The sequence below is a fragment of the Condylura cristata genome, unplaced genomic scaffold (assembly GCF_000260355.1).
Source record: "Condylura cristata isolate star-nosed mole 26May11 unplaced genomic scaffold, ConCri1.0 scaffold00021, whole genome shotgun sequence".
NCBI classification, from domain to species: domain Eukaryota; kingdom Metazoa; phylum Chordata; class Mammalia; order Eulipotyphla; family Talpidae; genus Condylura; species Condylura cristata.
The window spans coordinates 17,455,579-17,477,028 of NW_004567122.1; the positions used below are offsets into that span (position 1 = coordinate 17,455,579).

Sequence of the window (21,450 nt, forward strand, 5' to 3'; positions counted from 1 at the left end):
ATAGTCACTGTGCTTAAAAATTTTTTTTTTTTTTTTAGTGAGTTAGAGGTCTCCATCTTTGTCTCCATATGGAAGTGTAGGGACCCCATCTTCAGACAATGCTGCACATTGCATCACCAGAGAACAGTCCGGCACCAGGCAGCTTGAGCTACTTCTCTTCTTCTTTTTGCTTTGTATTTGCATGAGTTTTCTTTTTTATTCCTTCATTTTCCATTGGTGTGTAACCCTATAGCTAATGCGAGTCTCCTGTGGGCGGGATTTGCTTGGGTGTTGGTTTTGTAAGTTGTGCGCTGTTGCCTGTTTTTGATATCACTGTTAGGCTGGACTCACACAAGGAGGTAGGAAGTATTTCCTCAATTTTGGGGAAAGTTTAAGAAGTAGGGTCATTCGATTAACTTCGAGTATTCGGTACAGTTCACTAGTAAAGCTATAAGCTCCTGGACTTGGGTTTGGAGATTGTTATTGTTTCAATTTCTTGTCTTGGTCTGTTGAGATTTTCTGTCTCTTCATGGTTAAGTCTTTGAATTGAACGGCTCCGTTTCTACTGTGTTTCTTCTAGGTTGTCTATTTCAACTCGATTGTCCAGTTCATTGGCATGCTTCTGGTTCTCTCTCGTGTCTTTCTTTTGAATCTAAAATTTTATTAATGTGTCCAACCAAACGCCTGTCAAGATAGCAACTTTTCATTTCACTGCTCTTTCATGTGTATGTGTCATTTTGTTTATTTCTACTGTAATTTTTATTATTTCCTTCCTTCTCCTGTCTTTGCATTATTTTCTTCTATTTACTTTTCAGTGCCTTTGGGTATAATGTTAGAGATTTTTCTTGTTTCTGGAGACAGTCTTGTACTGTTGTGATTGTCCACCTGTCCCACCTCAGAGTGTGTTATTTTCATTTCTGTCTGCCAGATGAATTTTACTGTGAAATATATCTTTTACTATGACTATATTTTTTTAGAGTGAGTTTTTAAGTCTGAATGACAAACTGTCGGGGTGAGTTGTCTCCTAACTCATTTATCTACTATTTTGCTTTTGTTAATCTACCATACATCCCTCTGTTGCATTTGTTAGTTCTATTTTTCAGAACTGCAACCTCTTTGTGGCTTTTCCTTAAATTTTCTAGAGCATCCGCTCTATTCCTAAAATGGGTGTCTTTATGACGATTACTTTGAACTCGTCTTCAGGCAGTTGGACAACAGCCATTTTTTAGGTTCTTTTTTTGGTTTGATTTTGTTCTTTAACTTCGGCAGTCTTCTGCTTGACACGTGGCCTGGTTCTGTGGCACTATTTCTGTGTATGTTTTATGTTAACTATATTCTAACGCCCAGGCTTTGGTCGTAAGGCAGGTGATCTCACGTGGACTCCAGAAGACCACCCCTCACACCCCCTTGCTGAGTTAATCACTTTAAGTGTGTCCTCCTTGTGGTCTAGAGCGCTTGTCTGCTGTGCTGAGGCAGCATTTAGTAGGGTTATTAACTCTGCCAGGCATTGACACATTGGTTGGCTCTGGCCTAGACCCAGGACTGAGGTATGCTCACTGGGATGGTATAGTGTGTCCAGTTGTGCGGAGACTCCAGCTAGCTGCTGTGGGGTGTCCGTGCAGGCTACGAGCTGCCTGCACTGCTGGTGGTCATGGACTGGCAGGCTGTACACTGAGGCAGGCCCTGTGGTGCCACACATGGGAAGCAGCTGCAGAAGGCAAATCCCTCTGCTTGCTAGTGAGGCTGTGGCACACAGGACCAGGAAGCTGGGCTGCTGGTGGTGGTAGCACACAACTCCCAGTCCCAGGGCGGCTGAGGTAATGGCAGTGATGGCAGCAGGAACAGGAGGTTCGAGTGTGCATATAGCCTGGCAAAGGGTGGGTATGGCAGGTGTTGGACCCACTTGCTTGCCGGGTCACAAAGGTCATGCTGGCTTAGGGCCTGGCTTTCTCGCTGGCATGCAGGTGGGGCTGACAGGCGCCGGCCTTCTTGTCTACCAGGAGTGGCCTCTAGATTGTGGTCACCCTGCAGTTAGCTTGGCTACCTGCGAGGGCAGGCAGAGCACTCTTCAGAGATTCACCCGCAGGTTCTGAGTGTAGTACATGAGGTGGGTACCACAGTGGAGCTCACTAGTGCTGAACCCAATAGTTTATTGCCTTCAGGCTAACCCTGTCAGGCTGATGCCCGGGATTCCTTCACCACGTCCAGCACACTTCAGACTGGTACTAGGTAGTGGGTTTGGGGGCAACCAGGTCTACTCATGGGCTAATGAAAGGAGAATTTTTGGTGTCTACTTTTCAAATCCGCTTTCTTGTGCTGATTTCCCTCTGACCCTCAATGCAGGGGGGTTCTGGGGCTTATCTTGCTATGCTAGATCAGGGAGTCGGGGTGCCAGGTGTTAGCTCACCCACTCCTGTGCACCCCAAGGTGTTCTTTCTTTAATGAGCCCCTCCCCGCCTGCCCTAAGTCTTGAGGAAGACTTAGATTTCAGGTCTGCTTCTGGGTAGTTATGTGATAACCATGCAGGTTAAGCACAAGCTCTCCCTATCCTGCCATCCTGAACCGTTCTCTGCTAATGTTTATTAGGTGTGGGCTCATTTACTTTTGAAGATGAATCACAAAACTGTTTTCTACTTGGTATGTTTATTTAGTTACCTAAATAAACTGCCAGAAATCAAGACAAGAACATTAATCTCATTTGGAATCAAGGCAGCTAAGTCAGGAGTTGAAATTTCCTTCCTCTACACAAAAATCAGATGCCTATAAAAACCTGCTCACTATCTCATCAGTCTAAACAGAGTGATGAAGATCATGCGCGGGATATTCTTGAAATTCTTGATTTTACATATTCTCTTGAGAGCACTATATTTTGCATAGAATACAAATTGAAGTGAAGTAATGCAAGAACAGTCTTGCCTGAAATTCATAATTTTTCTCAAGAAAACACAAATATTTTAGTAACTAAGTCTTTTTGTAAAAAGAAGTGAAATGAGCTCTTTAATAATGCTTTTAATTATGCTCAATGTGAGTTGTTGAAGAACTGAGAAACACTCCAAACCTACTGTGCATAGACTCACTGTTGGGTTGGTACTCACTAAAATTTACTATGATGTCAAAGTAGGATTTTGAAATAATATTTTGTTTGCTCTAGCCAAGTTTTAATCTAAAATATTAAGGAAAATTCAGTACTCATCCCATCAATTTGCATGCTTTGGGCTAGTTAACTTGTTAATCAAAGAAAGGGCTGTGCTTTCCAAGTATTAGATAAGTTATTTGGAAAAGAAAAAAAAAAACTTGTCTATGAATTTGTAGATGAAATGTTTCCAAGAAAAAAGCTATAAATGGGCCCTATTTTCGTTCTTTCCTATTATGAATGACAGGTTTAACATTCTTAAAAACCTTAAGAACATAATGACAACATCTTTAAAAGCCTCTAGGGATTATTGTACATTAATGGATCAGAGTGAGTAAATCATTTATCTATAAATTAATCTTTCTAAGCAGATTTCTATCCCCTTTCAATTTGAAAGCTAAACTTCTGAGTGTCCACCTCAGCAACTTTATGTGTGAAGAGCTTACATCTGTGAAAACATTTATAATGAAAACACAAAGACAACCCCTAGAGAAGCAAATAAAATGAGATTTAAGCATATAACAGCCTTTCTACAGTTACATTCCTAACAACAGTAGATTCTAATTTGATGCCAAATAGAGGTTATATAACAGAATCAGTGAGAACTCTAATTCTTTTGGTTTCCATGAAAAATGTAGGTGTTTAATCATCTCTTACAAGATAGACGAGTTACATCTATGTCTCCTGCTGGATATAAGGCATAATTTTGCTCCAGGTGTCAAAAAATAAAAGTGCCCACTGAAGAACCTGAACTCTAAGGCCTATTGTAGTTACCAAAACACAAATATCAAAGATGGATTTACATTTTCAAGTCATACATCGCAAACATTATTCACTCAGTCTTGATTCCAGCACTCCCCTACAAATCACTTTATGCATTAAGACCCTCCCCCCCCACCCAGCCAACAAGACCACCAAGAAAAAGATACTAAATCTAATTAGGGAACTGGTAACCTATTTATGGAAAGTTCTCTCTCCAGTTTATGCCTGTGGCCTGAACTATCTTCAAAGACCCTAGTTTTTGTCTTTTTTTTTTTTAAAGATGTATATATTTATTCAGAGAGAACTGGGGTACAAGCCAGAGGTGCAGGGGCGGTGAGAGGATTCACCAGAGACAGAGTGGGGAGCAAAACAGGCAAATCAGTGAAGTACACGGCTGAGAGGAGCAATGAATGGGACAGGAGAGGTCTGCTGTGCCATGTGGGTCACCTCCGGGGCCAGGGATCGAACTTGCATTGAAGGGCTGCAGCTACCTTGCAGTGCTGCATCCTAACCCACTGCGCCACCAGGGAGGGCCCAGTTCTTGTCATTTTTTAAGAAAGAATACCTTAATTTTGAAATAGTAATGCTTTCCTGTTTTCTATCTTTCAAGAATTTTACAATAAACATTAAAGTTCAGGAACACCTAATCTTCACTAACTTCAGGTTTTGTTTACAAAGGTGTGCTCAAAATAGTTAATGACATGTCGGATCCATCCTTCAGGTCAAGGAATGAGGAGGCAGATTGTTTCAACAATTTGACCACAAGTTTCACATGCAGAAAATGTTCAGCATGAAAACACCAGGCAGGCAGTGTTGAGCAGTAGTGAGGTCAGGAGAGCCTGTTTTTGAGCACTTAATGTGTCAATAATTCAATCAGGCAGCAGGTACCGAGTGTCTATGTAGCAGGCATCGCTTCAGTCCTGACTTACAGACCAAGTCAGATCTGATCTGTCTTCATGCACTTATTTTCTGGTTCCTCTGCTTCCTGTTAGGCCAAATTCTATGAAACCCGGGGTAAAGTATGGTATAATCCATCTCTACCACCAACCAGCTTGTTCAGCGATAATAGAGAGAGCAGCACATTTTCTCATTTACATTATGCCTTTTTAAAAAGCAGTGGTGTACAGCAAAGTATCATTCATGAATGCCAGACCTTTGCACTGGGCTTCCTAAAGAGGGGTGTGACGTATTCTTTTGGGGCTGATGGGAAGGTTCCAGCTTTAAACAGTAATGATGGACATGAAACTGTGAGTGTATTAAAAACCACGGAATTGCATCACTTACAATGGTGAATTTTATGGTATCAATAAAAACGAAGTGAGTCAAGCTAGACGCGATGGTGATGAGAGACCAGAGGGCCTATCATGTAAGAACCAAGACGGTCTGTCCTGGGTTGCTGAGGAAGGACAGAAAGCAGTGAGGCTTTCGGTGCACTCAGACTCACCTCCGCGTGTCTAGCCAGGCAGTAAGTGGACAAGAAAGTCAGCTGGTCAGACCGCGTGCTGTCAGTGCAATGCCGTGCCGCGCCCTTGAATTTGCTCACCCCCACGAGCCCAGGTGTCCACACGGTTTGTGTCAGCAACCAGAGTTTCTCTATGAAAGGACACTGCAAACATTTGAAAAGGTCAATTTGATTTCAGATGAAAGTATTTGATCAGTGAGAACACCCAGCCCTTCACTGACTCATGTATTCTTCTATGCGGTCGCTCTCAACTCCCAGGCACTGACGGCAATTTAGTGGCGTGATTAGTGCGATTATGTTCAGTTCCCCTTACACACGAAATGGCTGCTGTAGAAGGACTACAAGAAGGTGTTAAAATGTCAGACTCTCCAATTTCAAGGCTCAGGAGAGTCTGCAACGTGAGCACTAGGAGACCAGGCATTCTAGGGATTCGGTAAGGGACGAGCACTTGGCCACTCTATTCAGAAACCAAAGAACAGACTGCTCAGGAGCTCAAAGATGCAGAAAATGATGATTTTATTGGTAAAACTGCAAAGCCAATAGGTCATTTGACAGAAGGCAAAATAAACCAGGCATCCATTTTGGAAAAGTCCTTTTTGTTTCTTTAATTCTAAGGCCCCCTCTAGTGTTTGAAAACAGTCACACGCAGCACTCCAAACAATCTAAGGCACCGTCTTTTACCATCCCAAGCACAAAGAATACTTCTGTTCCGCTTTTATGGCACGAAAATCAATGAGAGAAAATGTCTGACCATAATTAATATTTCAAATTCCTGCTATGATTCATAGATTCATTATCCTCTCCTTCAATAATTTTTCTGTTATTTACTCTGCTGAGTTGTTTTTAGAAAATTTATACTATGTTAACAAGGGAAAAAAATAGAAAGTAAGCAGGGGCTGTTAACTCCCAATACAAGAAATACACCTTCTTGAAAGTAACAGAAATTTAACTTGGTACCAAATAGCCCACAATGCTTTTATGGAAGTTATTGTTAAATAGTATATACTTATTTATTTGCATATTAGAAAATTAGAAATCTATATATATTTTAGGAGCCACCAATTAGGTGAATTTTTTATAAACCTCCTGAGTGTCCTGTTCGAGAGGCATGGACAGCATGCCTTAAAGGGCAAATGCTGGCTCTGAAGGGAATTCTCAAAGTTTACACAGACATGGCACTATATCAACGCAATGACTTAACCTCATGTACTTTTGAAAAAGATTGATTAAAATGAGGGGGAGTAAAAAAAGTTTAGCTAAGAAAGTAGAGTGAAAAAAGTCTTTGTTGTTTTTATTGTTCATGGTATGTTACACAGGGTCTGAGGTAAGTAGTATTTCTATTAAAAAAAAGACTATTAAACAAAACAAAACAGTGCAGTCTTGAGCAGATGACAGAAAAGAAGGCTTACTAAGTTATTTTCTATTCTTAAAGTTAAATTTTGAAAATTCAAACTGTATTTAAATAAATATTTGTCATTCAGAAATCACATGGCTTCTCTGCATTGATCCTGCTTTCAAACTTGTCACTTGCAAGTGTCACAAGTTAAAAAGACAGATCATCTAAAAATGAGTTTCAAACTGGTTACATCATTGACTACTGGACTCAACTTTTAAGATACCTACGGTCATGTGAACAGGACACATTGTTTTAAAGTGCAAAATATAGTCTGTTGGCTTGAGAGGAAGAATTACATAACTGGAAATTATTGCAGTTATTTCTCCTTGAAAAAAGTTAGTGAAAAGTTGCTTTGAAAGTTAGCCATGAAACTATAAATTATGAGAAACACTGAAAATGAGTATATAAAATGCAATTAGAAACAAAACCAAAACGAGAGGTCGAGTAAATAAAAGCAAATAAATACTATACAATAACATACAAAAATGTGCTCATAAAAAACTGAAATTTGCTTTTTGAAACATCTATTTTCCCCTTTCCTTGGAGGGTATATCGATGAAATTAAAATTCTGACGTAGAGTCTCTGTAAAGATTGTCCAAATGTTATCAATTACCAGCACTGCTTTTGGCCAAAACCTCTCTGATCTGCCGGTCGAGTTCACTGATTATTCGATCCTCGTGATTATACACCCCCGTCCTCATCAAAGTATCCCTTTCTTCTATCAAGCGGGTCAGATAATCATCCAAACCTTCCTCCAGCACGCTGCCCTGCGGGCGGTCCGTTTTCCCACGGGCGATCTCTTTGGAATCCGGGTACTGCGGCTGTTCTTGCTGCCTTAACCTGGGGAGTCAAGAGCAAACGCCACTCTAGCTGGCAGCCGACCAGCTTTGGTTTCCTTAACAATACCAGTTAGAAAGAAAAGGGTGAACGGTAAAATACCTTTGTAGTAATATTTCAGAAGGCAAACAAAAGCCAGCGTTCCGTTCGGCTACCCAGAGTTAGCACATAGAAAAGGGAGTTTGGAAAACAATACTTGTTTTTCTAATTATTGAACACATGACAAGTGCAGAACTGTAACAATTCTTTCTATTTCTTTTAATTCGAATACAGTTCAAAGAGGTCTTTTTCTGAAGAGTTAATATATATGCAACACTGTATTTTTAGAATATTTTAATCTGATTAAAACTTCCCATTAAGTGTTTCTCCTACCTGGCTTAAGAACATCACATCATTTTTAACCATGATTCAGTCATCTTTCATTGTTGGCGTTTAGGTTGTTATTCAACCCGTTGCTCCTACTGCTGTGGAACAAGATTTTTTTCTTCTAATGTTAGTGAAATACTAATTTATACCAAACACTGCTAGGTTTGCAAGATATCGCAGGAAATCAAAAAGAAAAGTCTTTAGTGATATAAATTCCACAGTAGTACTTATAGAAAACCAAACTCTATAAATGCCCTTTGAAGGAGACATGCACATTTTAAGACTCTGCATTCATATCTTTAATTAGACGCACTATACTAGACTGCCTTTTTCAAATATCTGGAGGCCTTCTGTATTAAAAAAAAAAGAGGTTATCCTTCTGAGCAGAAGCATCGCCAGTTACTGGAAAGTGAAAGGACACATACAGAGTTCAGTATACGAAGTAACTTTCAATGGCTCTCCAAAGCAGAAGGCTCCTTGGGCCAGGAAGCGTGAGTCAGTGTGTGATCTCAACTAGGAGTTGGGAAACAGCACAGAGGCCAGCCTGGGACTCGAGTATTTCCCGTGGGATGCCATCACTCACTGCCTGGAGGACGGCGAGGATGCTCAGTAGTGCTGTTCCTCAGTCCTAAGTTGGGACGTAGATTATGTTTTAATTTAACGTGCAGTGTGCAGTGTGAACATGCAACTATACTTCCCTAGGCAGTTGGCTGGTGTAATGTGCAACTACTTCTAAACTTTGTTTTCCTAAATAAGATAGAGCAGTTGAGTCTAAGACCCTGCTTCTGGATGGTTTGGTGCTCTCTGCCTTACTTAGTCTGAAGACACCTTCTGAATTTACACCAAGCGTGGGCGAGAAGGGAGGAGGAAGCCAGTGAGGCGAGGGAATGGCTTTGCCAGACCAGCCGTCTGGGCCCCAGAAAGGGACCGCTGGTAGTATTTAGAAGTTTGTTCAGAAGATGTAGAGAACAGGAAACTGAAGGATGCCAAATGTTAGCATTCGCCCTATGGGGAAAAAGCTAAATAGTGATGGCATTATGTCTTGGGACTGGGCTGGAAATCAAATTATTAGTGGGATATGGCATCAACTGCAGCAGCTGATGTGGGAGGATAAGGGACAGTGTCTGTCTACTGTGGCCTGCGGCTCACTTGTGAAAGGTCCCCTCAGCAAACACATGACACACAACGGCAAACGCTGGACCTGCTAGTTCAGCTGACGGGTGCATGCCTGAAGGACACACAGAACTTACACGTAACTGATAGGTCCTAGCAAATCTGTACTGAAATGCAAACCATCAATTAAGAGTCTAATAAGATTTTAGAACCTTGTACTTGAAGCCCATGAAGTTATCTAAGGAAATTTTACTCCCGAACGAATGCTCCATCTGAGCCCCACTCACACTTCCTGTCACGAGGAACCTTCTGCTTTGTAGTCCGGCTGGGAATTACTTCTTACACTGAACTCCATATGTGTCCTTCCGCACTGCAGTGACTGGCGTTGCTTCTGCTCAGCAGGGTAATCTCTTTACTTTTGTTTAGTACAGAATGCCCCCAGATACCTGAAAATGGCAATGTAGTACTCTAAGATTTCTCTTCAGGCCTGTATCTCTCACTCTGCTAACCACTTGTTGGTCACATCCCACTGGAAAGTCTCTAAGATATGATTTCCATGAGTGTTTTTTACACACTGATAGGAATGCTTCACAGCTGAGTTTGTCAGTGCTGAGTTGGAACATAAAAGTAGAGAGAAGGCCACGGGAGCAGAGGAGTGAAACAGCCAGCTGCTGGAGTCAGATGGACACTCTCGTTCCCAGATTTACTGGCTGTGTGACTGTGGAAAGGGCACTTAAATCGCAAAGTGGGTAAAATATCTTCCCCAGAATGTTTTGTGAAAACTGAAAAAATGAGACCGGCACGAGGCACTAAAAGTAGCTCCTGGCACACAGCAAGGGTTAAATACATAAGAGCCACTCTATTAATGTTGGCAGTAACTACACTGGAAATGTGTTATGCTTTAAGCAATTAAAATTCACAACAGTTGATTACCTTGAAATAGTAGCAATTATCTCACAAGACTCACAAAGGTTATATGACTTTGAGCAGTAATGCTCTGGGAATGGAAATAAGCTAGCTGGATTTCACGGAGCACAGTTGCACAAAGAACCCGTGTGCAGTGGTCTTCGGCACAGTGGCACAGTCTGTTTTACAAATAACCATATTCACCTGCCTTCACCTTGAAAGACTTGATGTGCTACTTCCCCTGTACCAATGACCAATTAGAAGCCTGCCCTACTGGAAATTTCACGCGTATATGAAAAACTCTTTAGTTCCTGTACCTGTTCAATTCATTTCTTATATCCAGCAGCTCTTGTCGTTCAGTCTTCACTGTATCTTTTTCCTCAGCAGCCAGGTAACGTAGTCTCATCTGCTCCAACTCCTCTTGCTGTTTTTTAAGACGGGCCATTTGGCTTTCCTGTTCCCTCTTCAAAGAAAGAGACAAGTCAGAGCTCAACTACCTGCATTAAAGTATTTCACGTGACTCCCACATAATTCTGTTTGACGACACCCAGGGTAAACCAATGCTGGTTCTCTGAGTCGCATATTCTGTAGAGCTCAGGTTCTCTTAAAAAAAAAAAAAAAAAAAAAACTCTTACCAATACTTCTGCGTTATAAGCCACAATTATTCATGGCACAATCAACGAACGACTTTGGCTGAGCACACGAGAGGTGATGGCAAGAGTCAGCTATCAACAAAAGGAGTTCAGTCAAGAACCAGTGGGCAGGGCAGCCACTAAGAAGTGGTTAATCATCCAAAGGTGTACGAAGAACATGTTAATACTTGTCCTTGCTGTGGTCACTAATGTCACACTCACCTCAGGGGCTAATGTCTCTTCACGTTTTTCTCCAGGATCATAAAAAAATCTGCCCATAAAATTTCTTTAAAATGTGACATTTCACAGAACAGATGCTCTGTGACAAATTCGCCAGTCTTAAAAAACAGACACGTTGGGGCCTGCAAAGGAGGCGGCGGTACATGGCCCTGCCACAGCCTAAGTCCCCCAATCTCTGTGCATCGCTGTCTAGGAACAGATGCTCTTCTTTCTTTAGGACAGAACTGCACAGGGGGAGAGCTGGGTCAATAGGTACGTGTCATCTTTTTGAAACGAAACATCTATTAAATAACATAAAAATTGGAAGTATATATTTTGGTAAGGTTTTACAAAGGGAACTAATCACATAACCACCATCCAGGTGGAGAAACAAGATTTTCTGAACCCCAGAAGTTTGTTACCTCCCAATGACTAACCATTGCATCTATCCCAAAAATAACTACTGCTTCCCAAATTTGTAACTCCACAATAAGTTTTGACTTATTGGCCAGCACATTACTTTGTCAGCTGCTTTCCTGACGTTACCAGGTTCAGGCCATGCGCGGCTGATGACTTTTAACCACACAGCATTTCACTGAGTTAGGTACAAGTTAGTCCACGGTTGAGGGACAAGTGGGTTAGTTTCTACTTTGGTACTCAAAAGCTGATGTGCACATTCGTGTACATGCCCTGTGGCACTCTGCACACGTGTGTCCACTGGGTACCCCAAGAATTCAAACTCCTGGTCACAGGGCATTAGGCCATCTGTACATGATGGAGTCCCTGCGGTTCATTTTTAGTTGGCTAAGATTGCAAGTAGTTATTGGTTTCTAATGATATGATCACTTGATTTGTTTTTCTCCTTTATTCTCTCAAGGTGGGGAAAAAAAATACTTGTTTAGCTTTGTTTAAAGATACCTACATTTCATATCTGTGTTCAGGAGACAGGCTGACCAATTTTATTTGATAATGATAGCCTTACCATATTTTAGGTTCAAGGTTATACTGGCTTAATTTAAAAAAAGAAGAGTTTTTCTCTGTTCTTAAGTTTCTAGGGCAGGTTGTGTTGTGTTAGTTGTTTCTTCCTAACATATCTCCTGAAAATTCAAAGTTGAAGTCATGACGTGCCGAGCTTTACCTGTCTGCGTCGTTCTGTGGCCCGCCCCCTCGGTGCCTGACAGTGCGAGCTGGCACTATTCTCTTGCCCTCGAGTAGTCTTGGGCAAGATGTTATGTGTTGGGAGTGCGGGAGGAAGAGAGTGGTTCCCTTTGGAACAAACTTGGTATCTTTATTTCGTATTTCATGCATTTCTATTCATCCTGAGTATTTCCTTTTCATTCCTTTTTTCCCTAAAAAGGGATATTTAGAAGAATAGGCTTGATGCATATTTCCTAAGCACACTTGAGGCTGTACATTTCTTTAAGCACAGCCTTCAATAAATATGTCTTGATACTTTGAAAAATAGTGAAGGTAAGACCTACTTATTTTACGTATCATGGGCACAGAACATATTCCATGTACTAAAAAAAAAAAAAAAAACTACTACAAACACTGTGATATGACTGTTGTTTTCCTACAATCAACAAACACCCATTCATAGTTACATTTCTTTTCATGGCACCTTCTCCATATGATTTCATTGGGGGTCATTTTCCCTTTGACTGAAATACCTTTTAGTACCCACTAAACTTCTGGTTTGCCACCAAAAATCCTCCAAACTTTTATAAACCTGAAAAGTCTGATGATGTCACTTGAATTTAAGGAGAACATTTGTAATAGATACAGCATATTAGGTTGTTACTGACTTTCTTAAAGAATAACTTGGAGGATGTTATTCTACTCTTCTCAAGAATTACTTTAGTCTCGAAACAACTCTGTGCAGCTTTTAATGTTTCAATATACTCTAGTTTATATTTATCCTATTTATAGGTCATAGGTGTTCTTGAATCTGGGAAACTAACATCTTTATCACTTTGATAATATTTTCAGCCAGTATGTTCTCGTGAGCAATTGTCATAGGCTAAATATTTACATGTCTTGAAAACTTACAGTAAAGCAGAAACTCTGATGTGATAGTGGTAGAAGGCAAGTTCGTCTTTGGGGAGGTGAGCAGGTCATAAGAGCAAGTTCTGTGAATGGGATTCTACTGTCTTGTCAGCAGCCTGAGAGAGCTTGCTAGCCCCTTTGGCCATGTAAGGGCGAGCCAAAAAGATGGCCATTTGATATGTGAAGCAGGGCGACAGACACATAACTGACCATGCATGCACCCTGATCTGAAGACTTGCTTCTCTGGTTGATAAATCACCCAGTCTGTGGCACTCTGTTACAGTAATCCACTTGAACTAAGACAGGGTGTTATTACACAGAAGGTGTCAGTCACTCTATTCGATATGTTATTTATGCTCTTTGCTATACTGAATCCATCTATTGAATTCTTATACGGTAGTTGCAGTATTTCTATACAATGGCTAAAAAGCCAAAGATTCCATGGTTTTAATGTATTTTACTATCACATCACCTATTTCTAGAACATAGTGACAGTAGTTATTTCAAACTTTGGTAAGTGATGACTTCAAAATCTAAATTGCCTGGTTTATTCCTATTAAGCTAAAGACCTAAAAAGACACAGAATAGACATGCAAGTGACAATGACCATCAAAATATGCTTAGTAGTAAAGAACAACCCTCTGGAAAATGTTTTGGCAATATTTAGTGAAGCTGAAGAATGAGCGACCCTCCTACCCAAAAGAGCCCACTTTTAGCTATAAACACTAAAACCCTTTACATGCCTTACATGTAGAAACGTAAGACAACTTGGGAAAAACATGTCCACTGAAGGCCTGAATAAGCAAATTCTGGCACATACATTGATGCGTTTTTAAAAGCAGCAAAAATGAATTAGCTGTTTTGATGCAAGTAAATATAAATCTCAAATGATTGAGTCAGAAACGATTCAAAGAATGACTCCATACACAGAAGGCTAAAAAACACAGATGAAAGGGTTTATCAGTAAACAAAGTAACAAAGATCAGGGTGAGGAAAGTGGCTCCCTCTGGAAAGGACACAGCTGAGAAAAGGCTTTCCCAAACTGAAAGGTGGGGGCTGGGCCACGAAGAATACTCTAGTCTGCTGTTGTCCTCGAACTACTTCATTTTAGACAGTCAATTTTTTAATTTTAGGTGAATAGTGAAGCAGTGTATTTAAGAAAGTTGAAAAATTTTTAGCTCAAAAACTTCAGAGAAACCTTCAGATGCCTTGAATTTTTAACCAAGTGCCGGGTATTAATAATCATCACACATGCACACACCAGACCAGCGGCTAGTGAAAGACATGCTCTCTGCTGCCAGGTGCTCTGGGCTAAAGGCTCCTTAATCAAGTGAGTATAATCTTTATTTTGCCTTGGCTGCCTATAAATCCAGAGAGGAGATGTAAACACACATATACTAGACTAAACAATGGCTAAAAAGTGGCCACTACTTACTCTCCCACTCACACACTCCATGGAAGTCTGTGGGAACCAACTTATAAGGAACTCAAGTAAAGTTTTCTGAAAATAACCCAGAGCTGACAAGTCAGTAGGAGGGCCTGGATGGTTTCAAGACACAGTTTTTAACCAAGACTTGGACCTCCAACTGTTTTCTTAAACAAAGATTTACATCCCATCCTTGGCTAAATTACTTATAAATTAATCAAATTAATTACTCTGAGTGGATAAGCAGGAGGCTGGACAAGATAGTGTTGATGTCAGCCAATGAAGTCTGTGTTGTTTTAACTAAATATATCAGCTTAGTTTTAAACAGATCTACTGTGCACAAATATGGTAAGGGACCCACATCCTACCCAAAAATCTCAGTTCTGTTTTGTGTCCTGGGAACATAACATACCTAGTTTTAATACAAGCCCCATAGTAAAAGTGTGAAAATTTCCTCGACAACACATACTTTTTTCTTAGTGATGATTTGTTTATTTTTAAAAAGTAGTGGCTTTCTTCCTAAGTAACTATAAGTTGGCAAGAAATGTTATTTAGAATACCGGCAGCAAAGTGCCAATCGTAATTGCCCCTTAGATGTCTGACAACTAGAACTTTCTAAAGTCAGTGTTCGGCATTGTACCAAAGATACCAAATCTGAAATGCTAGCTATCACTTCCTTGTTTTCTAAGCTAGGGCCCATTTTGTGAGATGCTTGACACATTTTATAGCTGTTGTCTACCTCATTACGAAAGAACAAAATGTTTACAACTGGAAAACCCAGACTTTTATGGTTGCAAATCAGAAGAAAGAGCTTTTTCTAACTAATTAGAAGATTATGATTTTTAATTCACAAATTGACTGTACGAGGTCACCTTTGCGTAATGGAAATCTCTGTTTAAACATTCCTCTGGCAATAGGCACCAAGCATTAGATCTCATTTCCAAGCTTCACCAGCTGGGCTTTGTCATTAACATTTATTAACAATCTAAGATACGGCTTTTGCTGTTTAATCCGTACTACACAAATGTTTTGTATGGCCCTCCAGAGGGTTTTGCTGTGACAAATTACTGGCAGAGATTATAGCCCCGTGGCTATTCACCAGAGGCAATGTAAAATTAACATGGTACTAATCCAATTTAAACAAGAAGTCGCACAAACAATCCTCTGGACAAAAGTAGATAGAGGATTCCAATTTTATATTCAAACACTATAAATGTGTTTTTAATAAAAAGTGATAGAAAAAACTGAATTTTGCCATATGAATTGTGCCAATTAGATGAAGTTACTGATTTTAATCTTCCAAAAGCTGTCATAAAGCACAATTTGCTACGGTAATCCCAAGGTCTGTTATATTACTTCCTGAAGTGTTGCATCTCAAATGTGGTCTGTAGAACATCAGTGATGCCTAGTGACCTTGAAATTTGTTTACAGTGTTTCTAAAGCAGAAAGTTAGTGGGATAAGGAATAAAATTGGTCTGCAGTGAGAAAGCTAGGATCACTGGGCTCATAACGGTTTTTGAGTAAGAGGGTACAAAATACATAAAAAGGGTAAACAAAATGACGGATTAAGTGGAAGAGCTGGAAGACAGCCACAGTGTCTGAAAACCCGTGTTAGGAAGACAGGGTCCTGGATGGCAGCATCTGCACTGAATCTACTGTTAAAAAAGACCACCCTAGCATGTCACTCGTAACTGAGAACTTGGAGGGTTCTTTGTGCTCAGCATACTGTATGTTTTATTTTAAAATTCACCTCAAACTGAAAACAACTGTCACCTGTCAATACACACAGCATACCAAGGTTCATATTACTTCTCCAAAGGAAAAGTCCTAGTCAACAGTTAGCACTTTTCTCTTTTCACTGCTGACTTTGATAATGCCTTAAAATTAATACCACAGCGTTAGCCCTCTCCTTCACCATATTCCTTCCTCAGGGGCAGCTCTCTCTTCCGCTGTCTCCCCAGTTACTCTGTTCCTTCTATTCTTCCTTCTTCTTAACCATGGTAATTAAGGCTCTGGCAGACAGAATTCTTACCTCTGCAAAGGATTCCTTCATTTGTGTTTTTAAGGCCAACATCAGATCCATATTTCTAATTGCTTACTCAATTTCTTACCAGTCTTAATAACAGTATTATCGATACTGGAAACTTTCCAGACACGACTGCTTGAACCCTTGGCATATTTGATGTTCTAGTCTGTGTTCCAGTCAGGTATACAGTGCTCCACAGAATCTGCTACAAGTATGTCTTTTTAAAGAATCTTCTTGTCAAGTTCCCATTTCTTCCACTAAGCATCAAGTAGTAAACGCTAAGTTACTGTGCTGTCACCTGAAATGACCTCTAAAACAGGCCTTCCTTTGGCCTCTGAGCAGAGTCTATGATCCCTGAGTTCACACCACTTTGCTATAACCAGGCTATTCACTATATTTGTGTTTGTATTTCCCTACTACTTTCCTAAATCATAACCGATTCTCTGGAGAACTGTCTCATCCTATTAAGCACATGTACTGTTTGTTTTCAAGGTTCTTTCTCACTATTACTCAGTAAATACCACATTTTTAGTTATTTCTTCTCTATTACTAAATTGGAAGCTCCTGAGGGAAAGGTCTGTCTTACCCGTATCTATAAATGTACAGCAGGGCTTGGCTATGGGAGGCCCAGTACTATAGGATTTTTCATGCATTTAAAAATACTTTTGTTTTGTGTAGCGTTACCCCACTTACACTCAAAACACAACTTAGAAATATTGAGTTGAAATATTAAGGCAACTATAGTACTTTTTACTTCTCAGTCTAGCACACACTCCACCATGAAGGTGGTAAGCATACAGTACAATATGGTGACGTAGACATTTTAATTTTGGGCCCCTAGGGTCCAAATTCCATTCAGACTAAAATAGATTAATATTAATTGTATTCTGAATCTAATCTCTCTCATTAAAAAGTATTTGTTATGTAGTAGCAGGAAAGAGGGAAAAAATGTAAAAACAACCTGGGAAAGTATTTTGAAACTCTTGTAATAAAAAGTTATATGTCCTGAAATTTGAAAACTTAAGTTTATTCTTAAATTTTCATTGGGAATGTTGGGGGGAAATGACAAAGAGGATAGCTGGCAGTTAACAAAAAAAAAAAAAAAAAAAAAAAAAAAACGGGGGCGGGGAGATCTAAAAATCTGTTTTTGAAATAACAGAATTTGCACAAATCTTAGATAGCACATGAAGATAAAAATGCAGACATGTGAACCTAACAGCTATTGCCAACTATGCAAACTTGTAAAGTAGAAAAGATATAAAAAGAACAATCCATCATTAGCTATTAACTACATACCTGCTTAAGTCTGGCAAGTTCTTTCAAAGCTCGTCCCCACTGCTGCTTGTAATGTAGTTTAGACTTAGTTGCAGATTCCAACTTTCTTTCAAGTTCAACCTAACAGTGATTAAAATCATATCAAGTGAAACACTATACCACTGTGTACAATCACTGAAAGATAATATATACAAAGAGTCTGGCTTAAGAAAAGAGTTTATGTAGTGTAACGTACAACATCATCTAAAGCTGTTATATAATTTACTATAAATATTATGGCACATGAACATTTTCTTGTTTAAAATATAGTTGTATTTTTATTGCCTAACAGTCCATACGAAAGAGAACTGTATTAGTCTTAAAACACCAGACAGTTACTATAAATGTATCTAAAAACTGTATATTACATAAAGATCACAGTGGAAAATACATTTTTTTTTCACCAAAAAACTGTTCTAACTTAGCATTCCAATTTAGCTAACAGTCTAAACCTTAGAAACTCAATTATACTCTATCCAGAGAAAATAATTATGTAGCATTTTCTCTTTGAATGAAGCAAGCTAGTAAGGATACTCTCATGATAATATTTTGGCAAAAATCACAGAATGCTGAAAACAGTGAAATGTTTTATCAGAAAGCAGTTTACTAAGAGAGTACAAAGTCAGAAGTATTTTAAGAATGTGAAAGTAAACCCAAGAAGAAGAAAAATAAAGTTCCTTAATAACACTCATGTAACTTTTATTTTCCATTGTTCGTCAAATATATAAAGAAAAACAACAAAGTGGCTCAAATAAAAAAAAATAAGGTTATTTATACTTGCAGCAGGCAATCTGTTGTGCATGAACTACAGCCAACTTGGCTATGATTTGGAATGTACTCTCTCAATGTTTCAAACAAAATACCAAACAAATTCATGCAGCCAACAGACAGATTTACTATTTAAGTGATAATGTAATAATGTGCAAGTTACAGTAAAATACTGTTTTCTAAAGTGCTCTAATTGTTTTTTATATCGAGTCATTTTTCCCATACACACAATTCCTAATGATTTGCAGGAAAAAAACCAACAACACGACATAAAAATTCAAACTTGAGGAAACTCATATGAAGAGCAAATTGCCAAATTTCCTTCACACAAAGACCAGAACATTCTCTGCAATAATATATGAGTTCATGAAGTCAAGGTCTTTTCTGCTTTATAAATCCCTAGTGCCTGGATTTAAATGTGTTGACATTTCACAACTAGACTCATATGTCTTAAACTGAATAATGCTCAGATTATCAAAGATGATCTCTTCCACTTACGCCGCAAAGATTTATACATGTTCCTTGGTAATTTAACAGTGGGGCATATGTCAGAGGAATAGCAAAAATCTCTTTATAGCTGTGCGATAAGAGACTAGTATTCCTAACAAAAGCAATCATGTCTATAGGTGATGGAGTGTTGTGCCCAGAGACAAGGACTAGACAGGAATGAATCTGAGATTGTTAGTACCCAAGGGACTGATGCCATCTGAAAAACCTGTTTTGGTAAGTTGTCTTAGTTTTAACAGGTGAAGATAATGTACGCGTGCATGGTTGCACAAACTAATTTCAAATATGTATACAGTCAGTAGTAAGTTAAAAACCTGTAGTCAGTAAATCTGAGACACAAACCTCACGTCTTCGTTCATTCCTATAACCAAATCAGCATTTTTTTTTTTTAACACAGATGCCTCAGTGATTCTAAAGAAATATATGGACCCAATTCCCAGGAAAACAGCACACACAGCAAAGTTCTGATGTAATTTGAGGACATTCCAGGTCTTTGGGTTAACAGAGTCCTTACTGTGAGTAGATCTGACAGTCTTTATCTCCTGGCCCCTACTCCCTAGATCTAATCTGCAACAAGGAACTGTTAGCTTACTTTGGGATCTTCTCATCTCTTGTCATCTTGGCCTCAACTCTGTCCTATGTACAAATCCTTCAATTTTATCATTTCACTCTCTACGGAAAACAAAACACACCTAAACTAGCTACTACTTCCTTATTGGACAGTGTAGAGACTACTGTGGCCTAGGCTTCAGGCCACTGAAAAAATATAATTTATCAGGACAGTTTCTCGCACATTCCCTGGCATATGATTATACTACATTCATGTAAGACTCCGCGGCATCCCTCAGTTACCTTACCAACCCTTTAAACACTGAGGGTTCCAAAGGATCATGAGCTTCTGCTCTATTTTCCCTTAACATAAGCATGGGCAGTCACTGAAATATTCTTCATTACATAAATTTTTGCTTGCCATTTCAATCTCTGTATGTATGTTCTACTAAATTAGGTTTACCAGATTTTACTTTCAAAAGTCCCAATTATTTTTAAACCATTTAAAAGGTATTTCCTGGCTACAAGAAAAACAAACGCTATCACAGTTTTTTTTTTTTTTTTTTTTCATAAAAGGAACTCAAAGTATGTCTTAATTTGAGCGTGTGTTAGACTATTTCAGTGAAAATGGGAATAACTGTTACATGGAAGAGATTAGGCAATCAGAAATGAAAGAAGTTCTCAGCTTGTAGTTAAGGAATAAGATTCTGCCCTCTTCTGGTACCCAAAACATTTGCAAAGAATTTCTTAAAAAGAAGGCTCAATTTACTAGACACTTAAACATGATGGATGAATTCATTAGGTCTGGAGCTCATTTGTCCTTTGGAATTTTTTCATGTCTTGTCATTTTGACCTCCAACTTGTTCTATCCACAAGTAGTACTTATTTATGGGTTTGTTGTTTTTTTCTCTTTCAACAATTTCATAGTAGTACTGATACTTTCATGTTTGGTGACTTTTAATAGAATATCGTTATAAATTCCCTTCTCCGAGAGAGCTTGTGAGAGTCAAGATACTACCTGGTGAGTGCTCCGGAGGACGTTACTCTTCCAGTATGTACCAGATTCGGTGCTAAGCACTCACCAGGGGACAAAGGATATGGACATGGGTAATAAGGAAACCTGCCGAGGCAACATCCTAGTAAATGGTAGAACCAGGATTCAGAGCAAGGACTTCTAAGTCTGTCTTGCCATGTTCTGGCTACTGTTCTGTTTGAGGCACACACTGCGCGTCACCACCAACTCGTCTGCTCGCTTGCACTCTTCACTGTCATCTTTCAATTCCAAGGTCAGCTTGGTTTCTAAATGGTGGGAGTGGTGGCAGGAAAAAGCTTTGTCAAGATGTAGCTGTCTCAGGAAGGAAGCAAAGCCAACGAAAGGCCACGTGCTCTGACGCAGTGACAACCTGAGCTAACAGGGGCTCTGGCACGCATGTTTTCAAAACTGCCACTCCTGAATATGCTCCCCACTCTGCTTGGTAATGTCAGTGCTAGGTTTGCACTTCTCACTGTCTAGGCTCATTTCCAAGATCTTAAAATCTAGCTCATTCCCCTCGTCATGACCTTTTTTACCTTTTACTTTGTGTACTTTCAGTAATCTCTGTGCTCCTGGACCTTTGTCCTGTCCTTCCCCCAACACAGACCAAGTCTAATTTCAAATGCAGCCCATCTCCAGGATCCTTCTATTTTTTGGCTTTCATTTTACCAGTCTCTCAGTACAGGGTACCTTTGTCAGCTTGGATTCACTGGGGAAAGGAACTCTTCTAAACTTTGTCAGAGCAGGACTTATAAATAGGTCATCTGCAATCCTTTTCCATCACTACTGCTGCAGAATTCCCCTTGGCAGTTGCTACAGCCACTTCCACAACGATACTGTTCAGCACTCAACTCAGCTCTACTTCCTTCCCCTTAGCTTTCGTCAGGTATGATCAAAGCCCTCTAACTCCTGGCTCTCAGCAGCAATCTTAGCTAAGTTTTTTAGTGCTCTTATTTTTGCCTCCACATATTCTGT

General features: G+C 39.5%; 1 protein-coding gene across 1 annotated transcript in view; it reads right to left on the bottom strand.

Annotated features, from left to right (window-relative positions):
• Positions 1 to 5,856: 5,856 nt before the first annotated feature.
• Positions 5,857 to 21,450, bottom strand: part of CEP120 (centrosomal protein 120kDa) — a 51,474-nt gene continuing 35,880 nt past the window's right edge. The window contains exons 19-21 of the mRNA XM_012728046.1: positions 17,601 to 17,699; positions 10,273 to 10,418; positions 5,857 to 7,573 (exon numbers count right to left, since the gene is read on the bottom strand). Of these exons, the coding sequence (XP_012583500.1) occupies positions 7,339 to 7,573; positions 10,273 to 10,418; positions 17,601 to 17,699 (480 nt within the window). The 3' untranslated portion in view covers positions 5,857 to 7,338. The remainder of the gene's footprint in view (positions 7,574 to 10,272; positions 10,419 to 17,600; positions 17,700 to 21,450) is intronic.